General features: G+C 40.5%; 1 protein-coding gene across 1 annotated transcript; it reads right to left on the bottom strand.

Moving 5' to 3' along the window:
* Positions 1-38: 38 nt before the first annotated feature.
* UBXN4 (UBX domain protein 4) lies at positions 39-14348 on the bottom strand. The gene is made up of 13 exons (XM_033065166.1): positions 14218-14348; positions 8738-8840; positions 7870-7898; positions 6919-7037; positions 6179-6344; positions 5652-5754; positions 4056-4110; positions 3745-3909; positions 2825-2952; positions 2105-2207; positions 1683-1814; positions 1204-1412; positions 39-651 (listed from the first exon to the last, which is right to left on the bottom strand). Exons 1-13 carry the CDS (start codon positions 14294-14296, stop codon positions 513-515), a joined length of 1530 nt encoding a protein of 509 aa, XP_032921057.1. The 5' UTR covers positions 14297-14348; the 3' UTR covers positions 39-512.

Below are 14348 nucleotides of genomic sequence, written 5' to 3'. Positions count from 1 at the left end.
TGATACCAGAACATCAGAGGAACTTCACAGAACAGTCATGTTTTCTGGAAAATAGTTTATTGAGTGCTTAGGGAATTAAAAACTACAAGGTTTTGCTTGCAGTTGCAGAAGCAAGAAAAAAGTTAAACATAAATTAGTTACCTGATTTGCTACTTATAGTGCTTCTGAAACCCTCATTTTAATCATTTTCTACCATAACCTTTATATTAATATATCTGGCCCTTAAATTTATGTAGCAGAATATTTATAGATTAAAAAGTGCCTTTCTATGGCATAGGGCAGTATTTATGAAAGCTGATGGAGATTTTCAGTCTTTTTACTAGGTTTCACCTACACCCACTTGATTTTTCTGACATAGGTGACTTTATTCCATAATCCACCGCAGGAATAAGAATTAAGTAATTCAGTCAGTGTAAAATAAGCCCCACTTGTCCAGAAGCTTTAGTTGACTTAGATCAAATAAGAGAAGGAAAAAAAAAAAGCAGCCAGATAGTAACTGCAGTTACTCAAAACTACATTTGTTGTGTAGAATTTCCATTCCAAGTATTGTTTTCATCTTCTCCATCATCTTGAGTCCTCAGTCTATATATTTTGCCTTCTTTTTTGAAGTCTTCCCCCCGCTTTTCCACCACTCGTTTCCTGACTGCTTGCCTAGGGCACAAAGAACAGTGAGGTTTGACAGTTTCCTCAATAATAATTACACAAAAGAAGCAGCAAATGCAATAAACACAAATCATCCATCCTTCTCTTATCCTCAATAATCTTCAACCCTTTGTTTCTTTGGGAAACAATACCCAGGTGAAAATTTGTCACTTAGTAGTCAAGAGTGGCAGACTCTCATTTTCCCTCTTATTGAAGCAATATGTGGCTTCTTCACCAAGAGCTGAGCAGCTCTCCTGGTACATGGGAGATTTCATTCCTTAGGCAATACAAAACCTGTCAAAGCTAAACTTCATCTGCTTCTGTTTGCTGAACAACCATCCTGTAACAATTTGATACCTCACTTTTAACATTTTTATCTTGCAAACAGTATCAGCTGAAGTGAAGCTCATCTTTCTAGTTACAGCTGAATTCCCTATTTATAAATGACTGCAAGACAATGCTTTTTCTACTGTGTAACTGGAAGTTCAGTTCCCCACTACATGATTAAAGTAATTGCAGCAAGAATCTTGAGAAACAGCTGCCTCAAACACTTTGCCTTACCTGCTTTGCTCCATGCTGCCCGACGCTGAGGGAGCTGAGTGGTCTTGCTGATGAGCTGATCTCACAGAGGGCTGGGAGGGGGGTGGGCTCGTAAACAGAAAGTTGCTAATGAATCTCCAAACCGCTAAGAGGGGGTAAAGGATTGTGCCCAAGAACTTCCACAGATCACTGCCCGAAGCCTGAACAACAGAAGTCGCAGGTCTTCCTGCCTGTCATGAACACACCAAGCAAATTTGTCAGGTATTAAAGTCTGCTCTTGTAGGCAGAAAAAACTTTGATTATTACACTTTAGACAAGAATCTATGTTTATCTGCTTCAGAAAAACTTCTCCAAGTAAGTCCTGACAAAAACTAGAGTAATTTTGCAATCTGTTTAGACAAGAATTCCCAAATTCAAGCCAAATACTATCACAGCAACACCAAATATCCAGCCACTGTACTGCTGTTTGAAAAATCAAACACACCAAAACCAACACCTACCGGCAGCAACACTACTGAAGCACTGGGTGCTAACTCGAGTTCCAGTAACTTCTTTCCATAATCTTCTTTGGTAAACTCCCTCCTGGGAAACATTGTCGCCAGTGAAAAATTGCCATAAGTGTTACCAACCGTCTGTGAAGCATATAAAGAAAACATTTTATTTGTAACTGTTCATTTTCAAACAACTGCATATTTGCCAGCTGAGTATACCTTAACAAGAGTTATGTATCAAACTATCAATCACCCTCAGAGCAGGATATGAAATATCCTTCATTTTCCTCTATCTCTTACTAATGATACACTGCAATCCAAAGGCAGTTGGTGGCACTGGAGAAGGCTGCTACCAAAACTCCCTTCAAATACCCAGCAAGGAAAGGAGTTGATGACAACTCCACCACCATCAACAACTACTTGATGCTCACCTGTGCAGCAAACTGCCTGGCTTCTTCTAGCCGTGCTTCAGATGGGAACTGGTTAGTGAAGGAAGATCCATCGGGGAGGCGGAACTGAATCCTGGCTATTGCACTGCAGGACAGGTGTTGGGGTCAGTCAGGACATGGACACTTACAGATAATGGGAGCAGTGAAATGTGGGACAGAGGGACTGGCATCCATCCTGCCCAGGGAAGTGCAGATGGGTTGTAAGATTGAATTCACAGTGGAAAACCAGCTGCTGATCTCTCACAATGCATCTCTTCTGTAACTCCGTATAAGGGCCCCATAGGTTCGGATAATATTTAAATCAGCAAAGCAGGAGACAGATCTGACAGGGCAGCTGATGGCCTCAGCCCAGCCTTGCTGAACCCAAGCCATCCACACACACAGCCCCTGGATCTGCACCCATTATCTTTGTCATTCTCACCTTATCTAGTTCCCCCTCATGCTAAATCGTACTGGTATTTAAATCAAAGCTCAGATAGAAAAAGCTTTTATCTAAAGGTGGTTAGTGTTTCATGATCATGAATGTCAAAAGGATAAGAGCTATCAAAGACGTTCATGTAAATAGCTACCTTTAATGTCACTATTTAAACAGCTCAACAGGGCAACATGTTGTCAAGAGATGAGGAGATATATTAACTTTCTTACAAAAGTTTCTTTGCCTCTCCCCCCAAAATACACACTTGTGTCTCTACTGCATCTCACCTTCTCTCCCTTTGAGCTGCCTCTTTTCTGGCCTCTATTTCAGCCTGTTTAGCCTGCAGAGCTGCAGCTTTTGCAGCTTCTGCTTCTTCCTTCGATTTTGCAAAGCGAGCTGCCCTCTCAGCACGATCCTGAGGAAGGATCAAAGGGAAACTTTAATTGTTAACATAACTTGTTGCTTAATGTTCATTAAAACAGCTATGATCTGTACTCATGAACCAACTGCACAGATATGAACAGACCATATGGAGAAAAGACAGTGGAACTGCAAAGAATTATTCACTGCCAAACTGCACAATCTCATGTCATTAGCCAAGATAACACTTCTCACTGAGTCACTTCCCACAACCAGTTGTTAAGAGACGATCTTCCCATGCAAGCTCAACACTCCAGGGAAGATAAAGGCAAAAACCGTAGGAGAAGTTACACGACTGCAGTTCTAAGTGTTCTATACCAAAACCTAATAATGAGGAAGAATTTCAATTGCTATCAACTGTTTATATCCATATATGCACACACATATATACTAATTTGGAAAATAATCTTCCTTATCATTTTGTGAGCAGCATTCTTGTTCTACAATTAAATACTCCCTGTGCTTCTCTTTTAGTACCATGCCAAAATTGCAATTATTTTTATGTTTATATGATAATTCTCCACTTGCTTCAAGCAACATGATAGAAATGTTTGTTCCAATAGAAAAGAATTGTGGAGATGAAAGCAGAAGTTTCATTTTATGCACAGGAAATGCTACATAAACTCCAAACAAAAAACATAACTATACAAGGCCACAAATGGAAATGTGAAATGGAAAATGGAAAAATGAACAATCTTTCAAAGCTTCATCAAATGAGAAGATTTATCATTTTAGTACACTGTGAGAGAGAGAAGCAGCGAGCTCTCTTCCAAAATGCAAAATTTACCAATGCAATCTGTTGCCTTATGCGCTCTCTAGCAGCCTTCTCTTCTGCCTTTTCTCTGTTCCTTTCCTCCAACATACGTTTGGTCAGTTCTTCTTCCTGTCGTCTTTTGTACTCCAACATTTCTTTACCAGTTTTCCTTCTTTCAATTTCTTTCTTAATTTCTTTCTGAATAGAGAGATATAAAAAGTGGACCACAAATTGCCTTGGACAAGAGCAAAGACTGAAGTATGTTTGTTTAAGAAGGAATTTAACATTTATTCAAATAAGGGTAAAAAACCCCAAATCTGCAAGGGGTTTTACATTTTTGTTACCTGTTCTTCTTCTTTCCTTTTCTCTTCTCGTCTTTCTTCAAGCCTTTTTGTTAACCTACATTTAAGAACAGAGTGGAAAGTCTTATCATTGCAGTATTTTCCAATGTTAATGAAGCATTTGCACAGGCAGGAGAACACATGAAAATGAGCTGTAGCACAGTGCTAATACCTCGTGTACCAGCAGTGATTCATTCCCATGCGGCTGCACCAGCCATGCAAAGGGTGATTTCACCACCTCCCTTCTCACTTTTAGAGTTCTTCTAACATACTTTGTCCTCTTTCCACTCATTAAATCAAGAATCCTACATATGCTTACTGTTGAACCAACTTATGAAGACATACAATAAGCAAATATTATTTATGATCTGTGGTAACAGAAACACTAAATCTCTTTTTAGCTATTTAAGCCATCTGGTTTCTTCTGCACATCACCTCCTAAAAGGGAACACAAGTAATATATAGCCCTGACATAGATGCACATGCATCTGTCTCAGCTATCCAGAAAAATGCCTCAGAATAAAGACTGATTTAAAAGAACAAAGTTACTTTCTCAGTACAGATTGACAATAAAATCCCAACACATTTGAAGTCTGAGGAAAGGGCAGGCATGACCCAGCATGAAAAGTCACATAATCAGGAAAATGTTTGTATGGCAGCTGTTTTCTTCAAAAGAAAGTGGTGATTATCACAGAGTTTGGCCTCTTTCTCCCCCTTGCAAAAAATGTTCTAGATAAATTATGCCAGATTTGTATCTAAGACCAATGCATTTTTAAAAAAAGAACATTGATAATTATAGTAAAATATTGACTGCATTGTCTTATCAGAGGTAAGTAAAAAATATACCTCTTGTCCAATAACTTTGTAAGAAAACTGAAATAAGCATTAAAAAGTTTAAAAATATATTTTAGCATTATAAACATTCCTATTTGCTAAACATGTGTTATGGGTTTTGACAGTGTATTTCAAATACACATTAAAAACAAGTTTATAAACAATATCCCATATTTAAAAACAATGAATAATGAATAATCATGTTTTGAGCCAGGTGTTTCTGATCACCATACTTCAAAAAACTAAACTCAACTGATTACTGTTCACTGATCAAAGCAGGAGTCTCAGAACAGGATTCCACTGACTTTTTCAATATCCTAAACTACAAACAGTCATCAAATCAACAAAAAGAAATAAGATGACATCTCTATACAAAAGCTAGGTTGGAATTTTATTGCATCAGTCTCCAGTGCTTTGAGTTCAATGTTTCAATTAGTTCAAGAACTTGCAGCAAACATACAATCTCTATTGAAGTTTTATCAAAGGTGAACACTTGCAGTTCTCCAGATTACCTCTTTCTTCAAAGTACACGAGAAATGATGATAATTAAAAACCTGGTTTGGTATCAGCCCTAGCATTGTCAGAGACATGTAATAAAAAATAAGACCAAGTAAATATTTGCCAGATGACAACAGATTAAGGACCACAATCCTGTAATTAAATGTGTTTGCTAAAAATACCCCAAACCAACCCAAAACCCAACAAAACTACCTCCAGAGAAACAAATACAACACAACATTAAGAAGTCTGCAAAAGAAGACTTGCCTTTCTACTTTGAGTGTAAGATCATTCACAGGCTGAGCATCATTTGCTTGCTCATGTGCAGAATTAGTTGTTTCCTGGCTTGCTTGACCTGAATTTGCTTCATCTGCACGGGATTTACAAGAAAGCAATGCATAAGAAATAAAGAAAAGGTGTATTTATTATCATAACAATGATTAGGCTCATTGCTAGCCACAGTTTGCAGCAATTGGGACACCTCAGGGAGACACGAGGTTCTGCTACTTAGAGTCCCCCCCTCAACAATTTGGTTTCAGGTTACTATTACAATTCTTTTTTTTGGAAAGCATACACAATTTTATTACATTATAAACCAGATTCCTCACTTATTAAAACTAAGCAGAATGACAAGTTACCCTTCTCTCTAGACTTGCACAAATCATTCTGGAATATCCCAAGATTTTCCTCAGTGAATCTGTTCAATTTATTGCCCTTTAAGTACCATCATGTAATAACTTAAGAAAAACCATTTCCAAAGCGAATTGAGGTGGCATTTGTGTAAGAACACTAACCATTACCAGCAGAAGATGCTACTGTCTCAGGCTTAACAGCCTCTGGAGAGCCACAGAGCCCTGCTCTGGATTCTGCTCTTTCTGGAGCACCATCAGGCTGAGAGGAGGGACAGGGAGCAGATGCCTGGCTGCCGTTTTCCAAAGGCCGCCCTTTCCCTGTGTGCATCTAAGAAATTAGGAAAAGGGAGAATGGAAAGTTCAAATATTTTTCACAGGTTAAAAGGTCAAGACTGAAATATTATTACTGAATAATCAGCCCTATTGAAAATATAAAACTAGAATTACCACATATTGTTAAGTATGGTACAATCATGCATTTATTATTTTTTTCTAATTTTTGTCTTGCACTTGAAATCAAAGTGATAAAGGAATCTACACTTTTGTGTAACTCTAGAAATCCACATTAAAGAACAATATTACAAAACCACACTATGATCTGAAGAGTAATCCCCTTAAAGGTGAGTAGTCACATTTTGTCATTCCAGTTTAGAGTTCTTTACACATTTGGGTTTACACAGGTGATCTAAACCAAACAAAAACTAATGCAGCACTTGTGCACAGTGCTTCCAACCTGTGTACTGAACTCAAGGGTGCAAATTTTACTGTTGGAATGACAGAACCAGTAACTCACTGGTTCTACTTTCACCAGTAACTTCCCAAAGGCACAAGCTTAGGGCCAGGACCATCACTGTCCTGAGCATTACCAGCTCCATCTGGGAGATCCAGCCTGTCAGCATTACCTGTTTGACTTTATGGATTCTGGTAACAAGCTCTTCCACAGACACACTGCCAGCAATAACTTCCAAAGGGATTCCATTGTCTCCTATAAAAAAACTGGATGGGACGCACACTACGGGATCTGCACGGTGACAGTTAAGGGTGGTGAAGGACACAAGTTGATACAGAGGAACTTTACAGGGCAAAGCAGACCTCCTTCCTACAGGAGCTTCCAGCCCCAAGCTCTGATCTCCAACTGGTCACCAGCAGCCAGGGCCAAGGGAGGAAGAAAAGAAAAAGATGCTGGCAAACATTTCATGCAACTGGTAAGCATTTCTTATTTTCTTTTTTCAGGTTTAGGCCAAAGCATTTTTCTCCAGCTTTCCAGGCAACTGATTATGCTTTGACTGGAGAATGATTTTGTTTTAGTGTCAGACAACATCTTAAGCAGACAGTAATGAAATCTCCAGAGCATAAAGGAAATCCAAGTTAAGGTACAGAAGTCACAGCACCACACAGTTAATGAACCATAAGCAGTGACCTCCTTAAGACAGGCAGAGTTTGCCAGACTTCACACCTGTGTGTGATAGAACCCTGGCCACTGCTTCTTCCTTCTCCTCTGCACCTCTGAGCTGCAGCTCATCATTTAAAGCACTTTTTGTTTGTTTTCCAATGCTGATTAGTAGAACCAATACATTATTTAGATTAAATAGAAAATTATCTAAAGCTTTATGTAGAGAATTACATAGGATTAACATTAAAAAAACCAATTTGCTCACTTTCTCTAATAACTGACAGCTAGTTGAATACACAGATGGTATCTATTAAATACACAGTTTATTGCATAGTTTTGTGCCAAAATAAGTGTTTTCAATAGCACTGCTTGTAAGTATTTGTCTTAAGAAGGGTATTAACTTGTAAAGAGCAATTATCTGTAATCATAATGTAGCATCTAAACGGATCTCAAAGGATACAAATTTGAGAAAACTGCAGGCATGCTTCACTGTTTAAAAGAAAAGATTCATTTAGGAGTAGCAATCATTCTGCAACAACTTCAGATTAAGTCTTTCATCATAAAAATAACTGTCCTACAAAACTATTTAAATACTTGAGAGAACACTAAAAGCAAATTTGCATTGCATCTTATCATTAACATTCTGCAAAAGTGTTGACATGGTGACAATCCTTGGTTATCACAGTTGACTACATAGGAATTAGGAAAGCAGTGCTAAGAGGCAATTCAGGAAAAAGAAATGTAGTCTATTGAGCACAAATAATGTAGTAAATCTAATAAAATGTCTATAGAGCATTTCAAAATAATACCATTTGGGGAAATGTCAGTGCACTTTGTGCACTTGGACTGGAACACAAACATAACTGAGTAATTTACCCAGGAACTTAAATGCTTCTCCATTCTATGTGTTACAATGGAGACAAACACATTTTCTCTGGGGCTTTACAGATTTTTATCTTTCTGAATTCATGAAAGGTTTTTAATTCATTATGTAACTTGGCAAACCAAGAGCTGCCTCTAGCACTTGCATTTTTATTCCAGCATTTTTAATAGCATTTTTGTGTCTCTTCCAGTTGAGAAAGGGCAAACTTTCTTCAACCATTCTATTACTAGTACTGGAATACAGTCTGAAATACACAATGAGTATGTGCAGAACACAGCAATAAATTTTGACATTTTCTCAGGGATTTCAGGAGTACTGAATTCACTTCTGCTCTAGAACCACTATCTCCTAATCAGGGTGAGGAAAGGCTTCAAAAGCCTCTTACTTCTCATCATCATCATCAATGAAAGACTGTATAAGAGACAGAATTAGAATAGGCTCAAACCTTTTGGTGTCAATTTTAATAGCAACAAAACCATCTGATGCAGCTTCAGTCACCTTCTCGTCTTCCCACCTTGCAGCCATCTCAGTAGATTGTTCATCTTCACCTGCAAGACACATCACACACAAGTTAAACCCAACACAAACTGCTGTTTCTGCCCTGATTTTAGCTTTGCTTCAATCCCTTGGAATCATCTTTGTAAAACACTCTGGGATTATTTTCAAGTCAGTTTATATTATTTTTTAAATAATCTGGAGACAATTCACTCCAGCTGGTTCACTTTGATAATATATCAAAATTATGTTCTGTTTGCCCCTCATTATAAATGTAATTCCATATTAATACATCAGCTGCTAGTAGGTAAAACTATGTTCTCCACTCCCTCTAAAAACATAACTCTGCAGGTAAGGTTTCACAGTTTGACAGTGTTAAAAAAATCCCCAAACCATGAAACATTTATTTGCAGATTATTTGTAACTTAGTTTTGTATTCCAGTTCCTGACATGAACAGTAACAGCAGGAGGGGAGGAAAGGGTGTGAGGAGCACAGAAGAACAAGAATAACAAATGCAGAGGAGCTGCTTGGATAAGAGAAACTGAAAAAGTGTTCAGGGGCCACAGATTCAGAGGTGTTATTTTAATCAGAAGAAACATATCAATCATACATTTATGTCCCAAAATACCAGTTTAGTGAGGGTGTGGGTTAATAAATAGATTCTGATGAGTATTAACCATCTTTCAACAAGTACACTGGCCTGCAACCATTCTTTATCTCCAATCTGTATTACTTCTTAACAGCTTGGAATGGACTGCAGTCTTGCTGAAGAATATGAGTCACAAGTATAGAAGTATAGTAGTCCATTATTCAGTGTCAACAACAAACCACTTGTTTGTTTCATCCCAGTTGCCATTCCATGCAATATTTCTGACTTGTTAAAGATCAGGAGTTACATGGAATCTCCCAGTGAAGTGCTGCTGTCTGGTCACAAGGTCTCTCACTGGGGCACGTATCAAAAATACAATTTTGGACAAGTGGTTTTCAATCACGAGTTTCAGTTTTTCCCTGGAATTACTGGAGCAAGTAAGAAAGTATCTGCCTCTTTTATTATTCTTCTGCATAAGCAAGCAAATATTTAAACTATTTTACGTGAGAACCTCTCCTCTTGCTTTAAAAGCAGTGCTTCCAAGTGTGGTCAATGCAGCTGTTGTGCCCAGAGCAGCTCTGCCTCCTCTCCTGTTTCCAAATGCTCACAGGCAGGCAGCTGCTTCACCACACACTGTTTCAAAAGGACATGTGCTCATCCGATTAGGCTACTAAAAATACCTAAATACTTGCCTAACACTAACTTTTCCACACAACCAACTGCTGGAGAAAAAAGAATGCTGAAAGACACAGACAGGGCAGAGGCTGCTCAGTACAGTCTGAGAGATGACTGAATGAAAATGCTGAGAGCTCATGTTTTATAAAGCTCTGTGCCTTGATGCACTGATTACCCACTGAACAGCTGCTTGTTCTCATACATCTTTTTGTTCTGATAACCCTTTTTCATTTAGGGGGTTAGGGTTCATTTATTACAGTTCTGTAGTAGTAATTATATCCGGAAATCAAAACTGCCAGGTCACAGGAAAAACATCAGATAAGTCAAGAGGTCAAGCACAACAGAACTTGACATAATTCATAATTCTGCTAAACACTGAGCAGGCACAACAGCCTCAAAATTCTAATCCCAAAACTCTCAGATTTCTTGTTTCTCAAACAAAAACATCACTTTATTTCAATTAGTGGAATGATCTTTAAACAATTCAAAGTCACACCACTTCATCTCTTAAACCTGAAATCTACATAGTGAAAACATAAATAATTTCTCAAGTGATTCACATACTGGACATGACTCTTTTCCTGCAATAATTTACTTCCTATATGAGAAACTTAATCAAAACCATCTCAGGTTGTCAGAATACTAATTTCCACCAGCATGCAGTCATCAGGGAAGTGTTTTCCTTTCAGAAGGGGAGAGCTAAGCCCAACTGGCTTTTCCATGTCCAACATTTCATAACTACTCAGCAAGAGAGGATTGCCATTCTGGAAATGCCAGGAAGCCAGGACTTTAAAGCATTCACCTCCTCCTCCTTTGCGTCATTTCACTTATTTAACTTGAAAAGTGCCTTGATACATCTTGGCTACAAATAACTAACAAACAGCTTATGTGTGCAAATCACCATCTTGTATGGACATTATTAAAAGAATAAAGTTATGAACAAAGGGAGGAGGGTTTCTACAAACATTAAAAAGAAAGAAATATTTTAATTTCAAGCTTTTTATTGTCACATACCCCTTCATTTCACACACATACTCCTTCATTTTTTCACTCTGAAAAGCACTTTTTATGAGTGGCCTGGTATATTCATGATCAGAACATGTCTAACCTTTGGAAAGAATAATCTTAAACACCTCAGTCAGAACAGAGGAGTTTTGTATCAAATGAACTATCAACTTTAGTGACTGAAATAATCAGAGGCTTTTTTAACTCTGTAGGCTGCAAAATCCTCTGCAGAACAGCTACCAACAAGATACCAGGGATGTTTACAGAATCATAACAGGTTGGAAGGGACCCACAAGGGTCATCAAGTCCAACTCCTGGTCCTGCACAGGCACCCCAAAAATCCTACCATGTACCTGAGAGTGTTTTCCAAATTCTCCCTGAAGTCTTCCCTGAGGAGCCTGTTCCATTGCCCAGCACCCTCTGGGGACAGCAGCTTTTCCTGATACCCAGCCCAAACCTCCCTGACACAACCTCACACCATCCCCTGGGGCACCAGAGCTGTTTCACTGTCAGGAACAGTCTCCCTGGGCAGCAGTACAGGGAAACTGCTGCTGGCAGTTTCTTGATGCTACAAAGTAACTCATCTGTTCCCCAAACACAACCCCTTACCTGGTGTGTCCAGAGGCCTCTAACATCTCATCTGAGTATTTAAAACCATTTTCCTAAGGCAGACCCATTTCACCTCATGCTCTCCGGGGAGAATGGAGCAATCCCTTTTATTGCAACTTCCCATGAGTTCAGTGGGATCTTTAATACCCTTACACCATCCTGGCACCAGAATGAACCATGAAGGTTTTAAACACTGAGCTCAAAAATGCTGGGATTATGGCTGCAAGCAAAAACGTGTTAGGAGAAACCTGCTCAAGCAATGCACACTTACAATCACAAATGTCACCTCATTTTTGAGATAAATAACCACGTTATTCTTTGCTTGACTAGAAAATATTCTCGAAGCAGAAAGAATAATCCACTTCTTCATTTTCTAGAGAAAATGTAAGTGCAGAGGAGAGGGAGAGAGGGACAGGCAGATGGTGGCAGAAACCAAACACAGATGGACATATCAGAATTTCCTACTTTTTATCAACTGTACCTAAGAGCAGTCCTCCACAATGGCCGCCCCAGAACGATAGTTCACTTACATTTTCAATTTCTCTCATTATTTCCCATAGATATTATTGGATGAAGTGTCCAGAACCAAACACTGATGAAAGCTTGTTCTCCAGGTGCTTTCAAATGCCTGTCTCCAGTGGGAAGTGTGGAGTGTAAAGGTTCAAAGTTACCATCACCGTGCAGTTTGAAACGTGTTTCTACCCAAACAACAAACCCAATCTCTGCTAACACAAAGTCAGACTGCTCTTTCAGCACTTCACATCCTTCAAACTCAGCTGCTTCTACACACAGCAAGAAAGTTCGTGGGCTTCCCAGCTCATGTAACAGAGCAGCTCCGTGATCAGCTCTGCCAGGATCAGCTGCCCTGATCCCACGGTGCCCAGGGTGGACCAGATGTTGGCAGAACTCTCCAACTCTTCCATTTCAGAAATGTGCCAGGCTGAAGTCACGCTCTGCCTTTTCCAGGGCTCATAAGAACAAACAAAACAAATCCTCCCAGCACACACAATGACAAAACTAGGTTACATCTCTGCAACTATAAATTTATCTCCCCTGTATATCTACATATTCCTACATCCACCCAGTCAACATCAGCATCTAATAGGCCTCATTTTGTGCACAATTTTTGTTTCATAAAAAATATATTGTTACAACATGCATTTCTCAGGCCTGATATAGAATCAAGTTGAAACTACTCAGAAGCCCACCTAAGTCCCTCTGTCACGGCCCTCCTCAGCTGGGCAGGGAGAGAATGTAATGGAAGGCTCACAGAAGAGATAAAAGCAGGGGGAGATCAGTCACCTCTTATCTTCCCAGGCAAAACAGATTTGACTTGGGGAAAAATGTATTTAACTTATTACTAATCAAAAATCAGAGCAGGATCATGGGAAATAAAAACAAATCTCCTCCCCACCTTTCCTGCAGTCACAATTCCTCACACCTTGTCTCCACTGCTCCTTCCTCCTCCAGGGTTGGACTCCTCATACTCTTCCAGCGTGGGGTCCCTCCCAAATTCTGCAATGTGACTCTTTCCCAAGGGCTGTGGCTCTTCACGAATTGCTCCACCCCATCCCTTACTCCAACAACAACACAGCCCAGCCTGTGGTCTGACAAGACCTTGACTTCTATCAGTATGTTTACTATCCAGCAGAAAATGCTGTTCTCCAAGTACATGGAGAGTTGTGTCAGCAAAGGAATTGAACTGCACTTTCCTGTTCATATCCCCTTTGGGAGTGAACTTCTTGAAGCCACGTGAGTCCCACAGTTCAACAGTTCGTAAGGGAACAACACTAAGTCACACGTTTAACATTGCTGCTTGTTTCATGAGGCACCTGAAAAACTTCCAAGCCACCAGCACTTAGGGCAACAGCAAAACCTTAAGAAACAACACACACAGAGATACACAGAAGCTCAAAAATAAGTTAAAGAGCTTGCCTAATCGCAGAATATCACAGCTTCAATCGTGTTGGAAAAGACCTGTGAGACCATCGAGTCCAACTCATGAGCAAACACACCTTGTCAACCAGACCATGGCACTGAGTGCCACGTCCAGGCTTTCCTGAACACTCCCAGGGACCTCCCCACTCCCAGGGCAGCCGTTCCACTGTCTATAACCCCTTCTGGGAGGAAATTCCTCAGTGTCCCACCTAAACCTCCCCTGGCGCAGCTCAAGACTGTGTTCTATTTCCCATCTTTTTTTTCATAGAGAAAAGGCAGCGTACACAAGACGATGTGAATTCCTACAGGTTCCAATTACAGTGTTATGAAACACGCATTGTCGGTACGAGGAAAGGAAACGAAACACAACAGCCCGTAGAGCTGCACGGCGAGAACCCAGCCAGAGGAGCAGAGCGGGGGGAAGGCGACAGACACGTCGGACGGGCCATTCCGCTGCTCAAGGCGGGCGGGGGCCGGACACCGACACCGCGGCTGGGGCTGACACAGCACAAATCCCGCTCGGCGGGAGGGGCGGCGGGCGGGACACGGCTGGGAAGGCGCTGCTGGGCCCTGCCGGGGGGGGTGCAGCGGGCGGCCCCGGGACGTACCGTACCTGCCACGAACACGACGAAGACGGAGCTGCGCTCCTTGGCGGCGGCGATGGCGGCGGGGACGGAGCCGCCGAACCACATCGTGGGACCGCCGGGACCCGCCGCCCTCAGCGACAGCGGCACCGCGCCTGCG

This window comes from Catharus ustulatus, chromosome 7, assembly GCF_009819885.2.
Source record: "Catharus ustulatus isolate bCatUst1 chromosome 7, bCatUst1.pri.v2, whole genome shotgun sequence".
NCBI classification, from domain to species: domain Eukaryota; kingdom Metazoa; phylum Chordata; class Aves; order Passeriformes; family Turdidae; genus Catharus; species Catharus ustulatus.
Note: the sequence above shows the minus strand (reverse complement) of the source record. Positions and strands in the feature narration are given on the sequence as shown.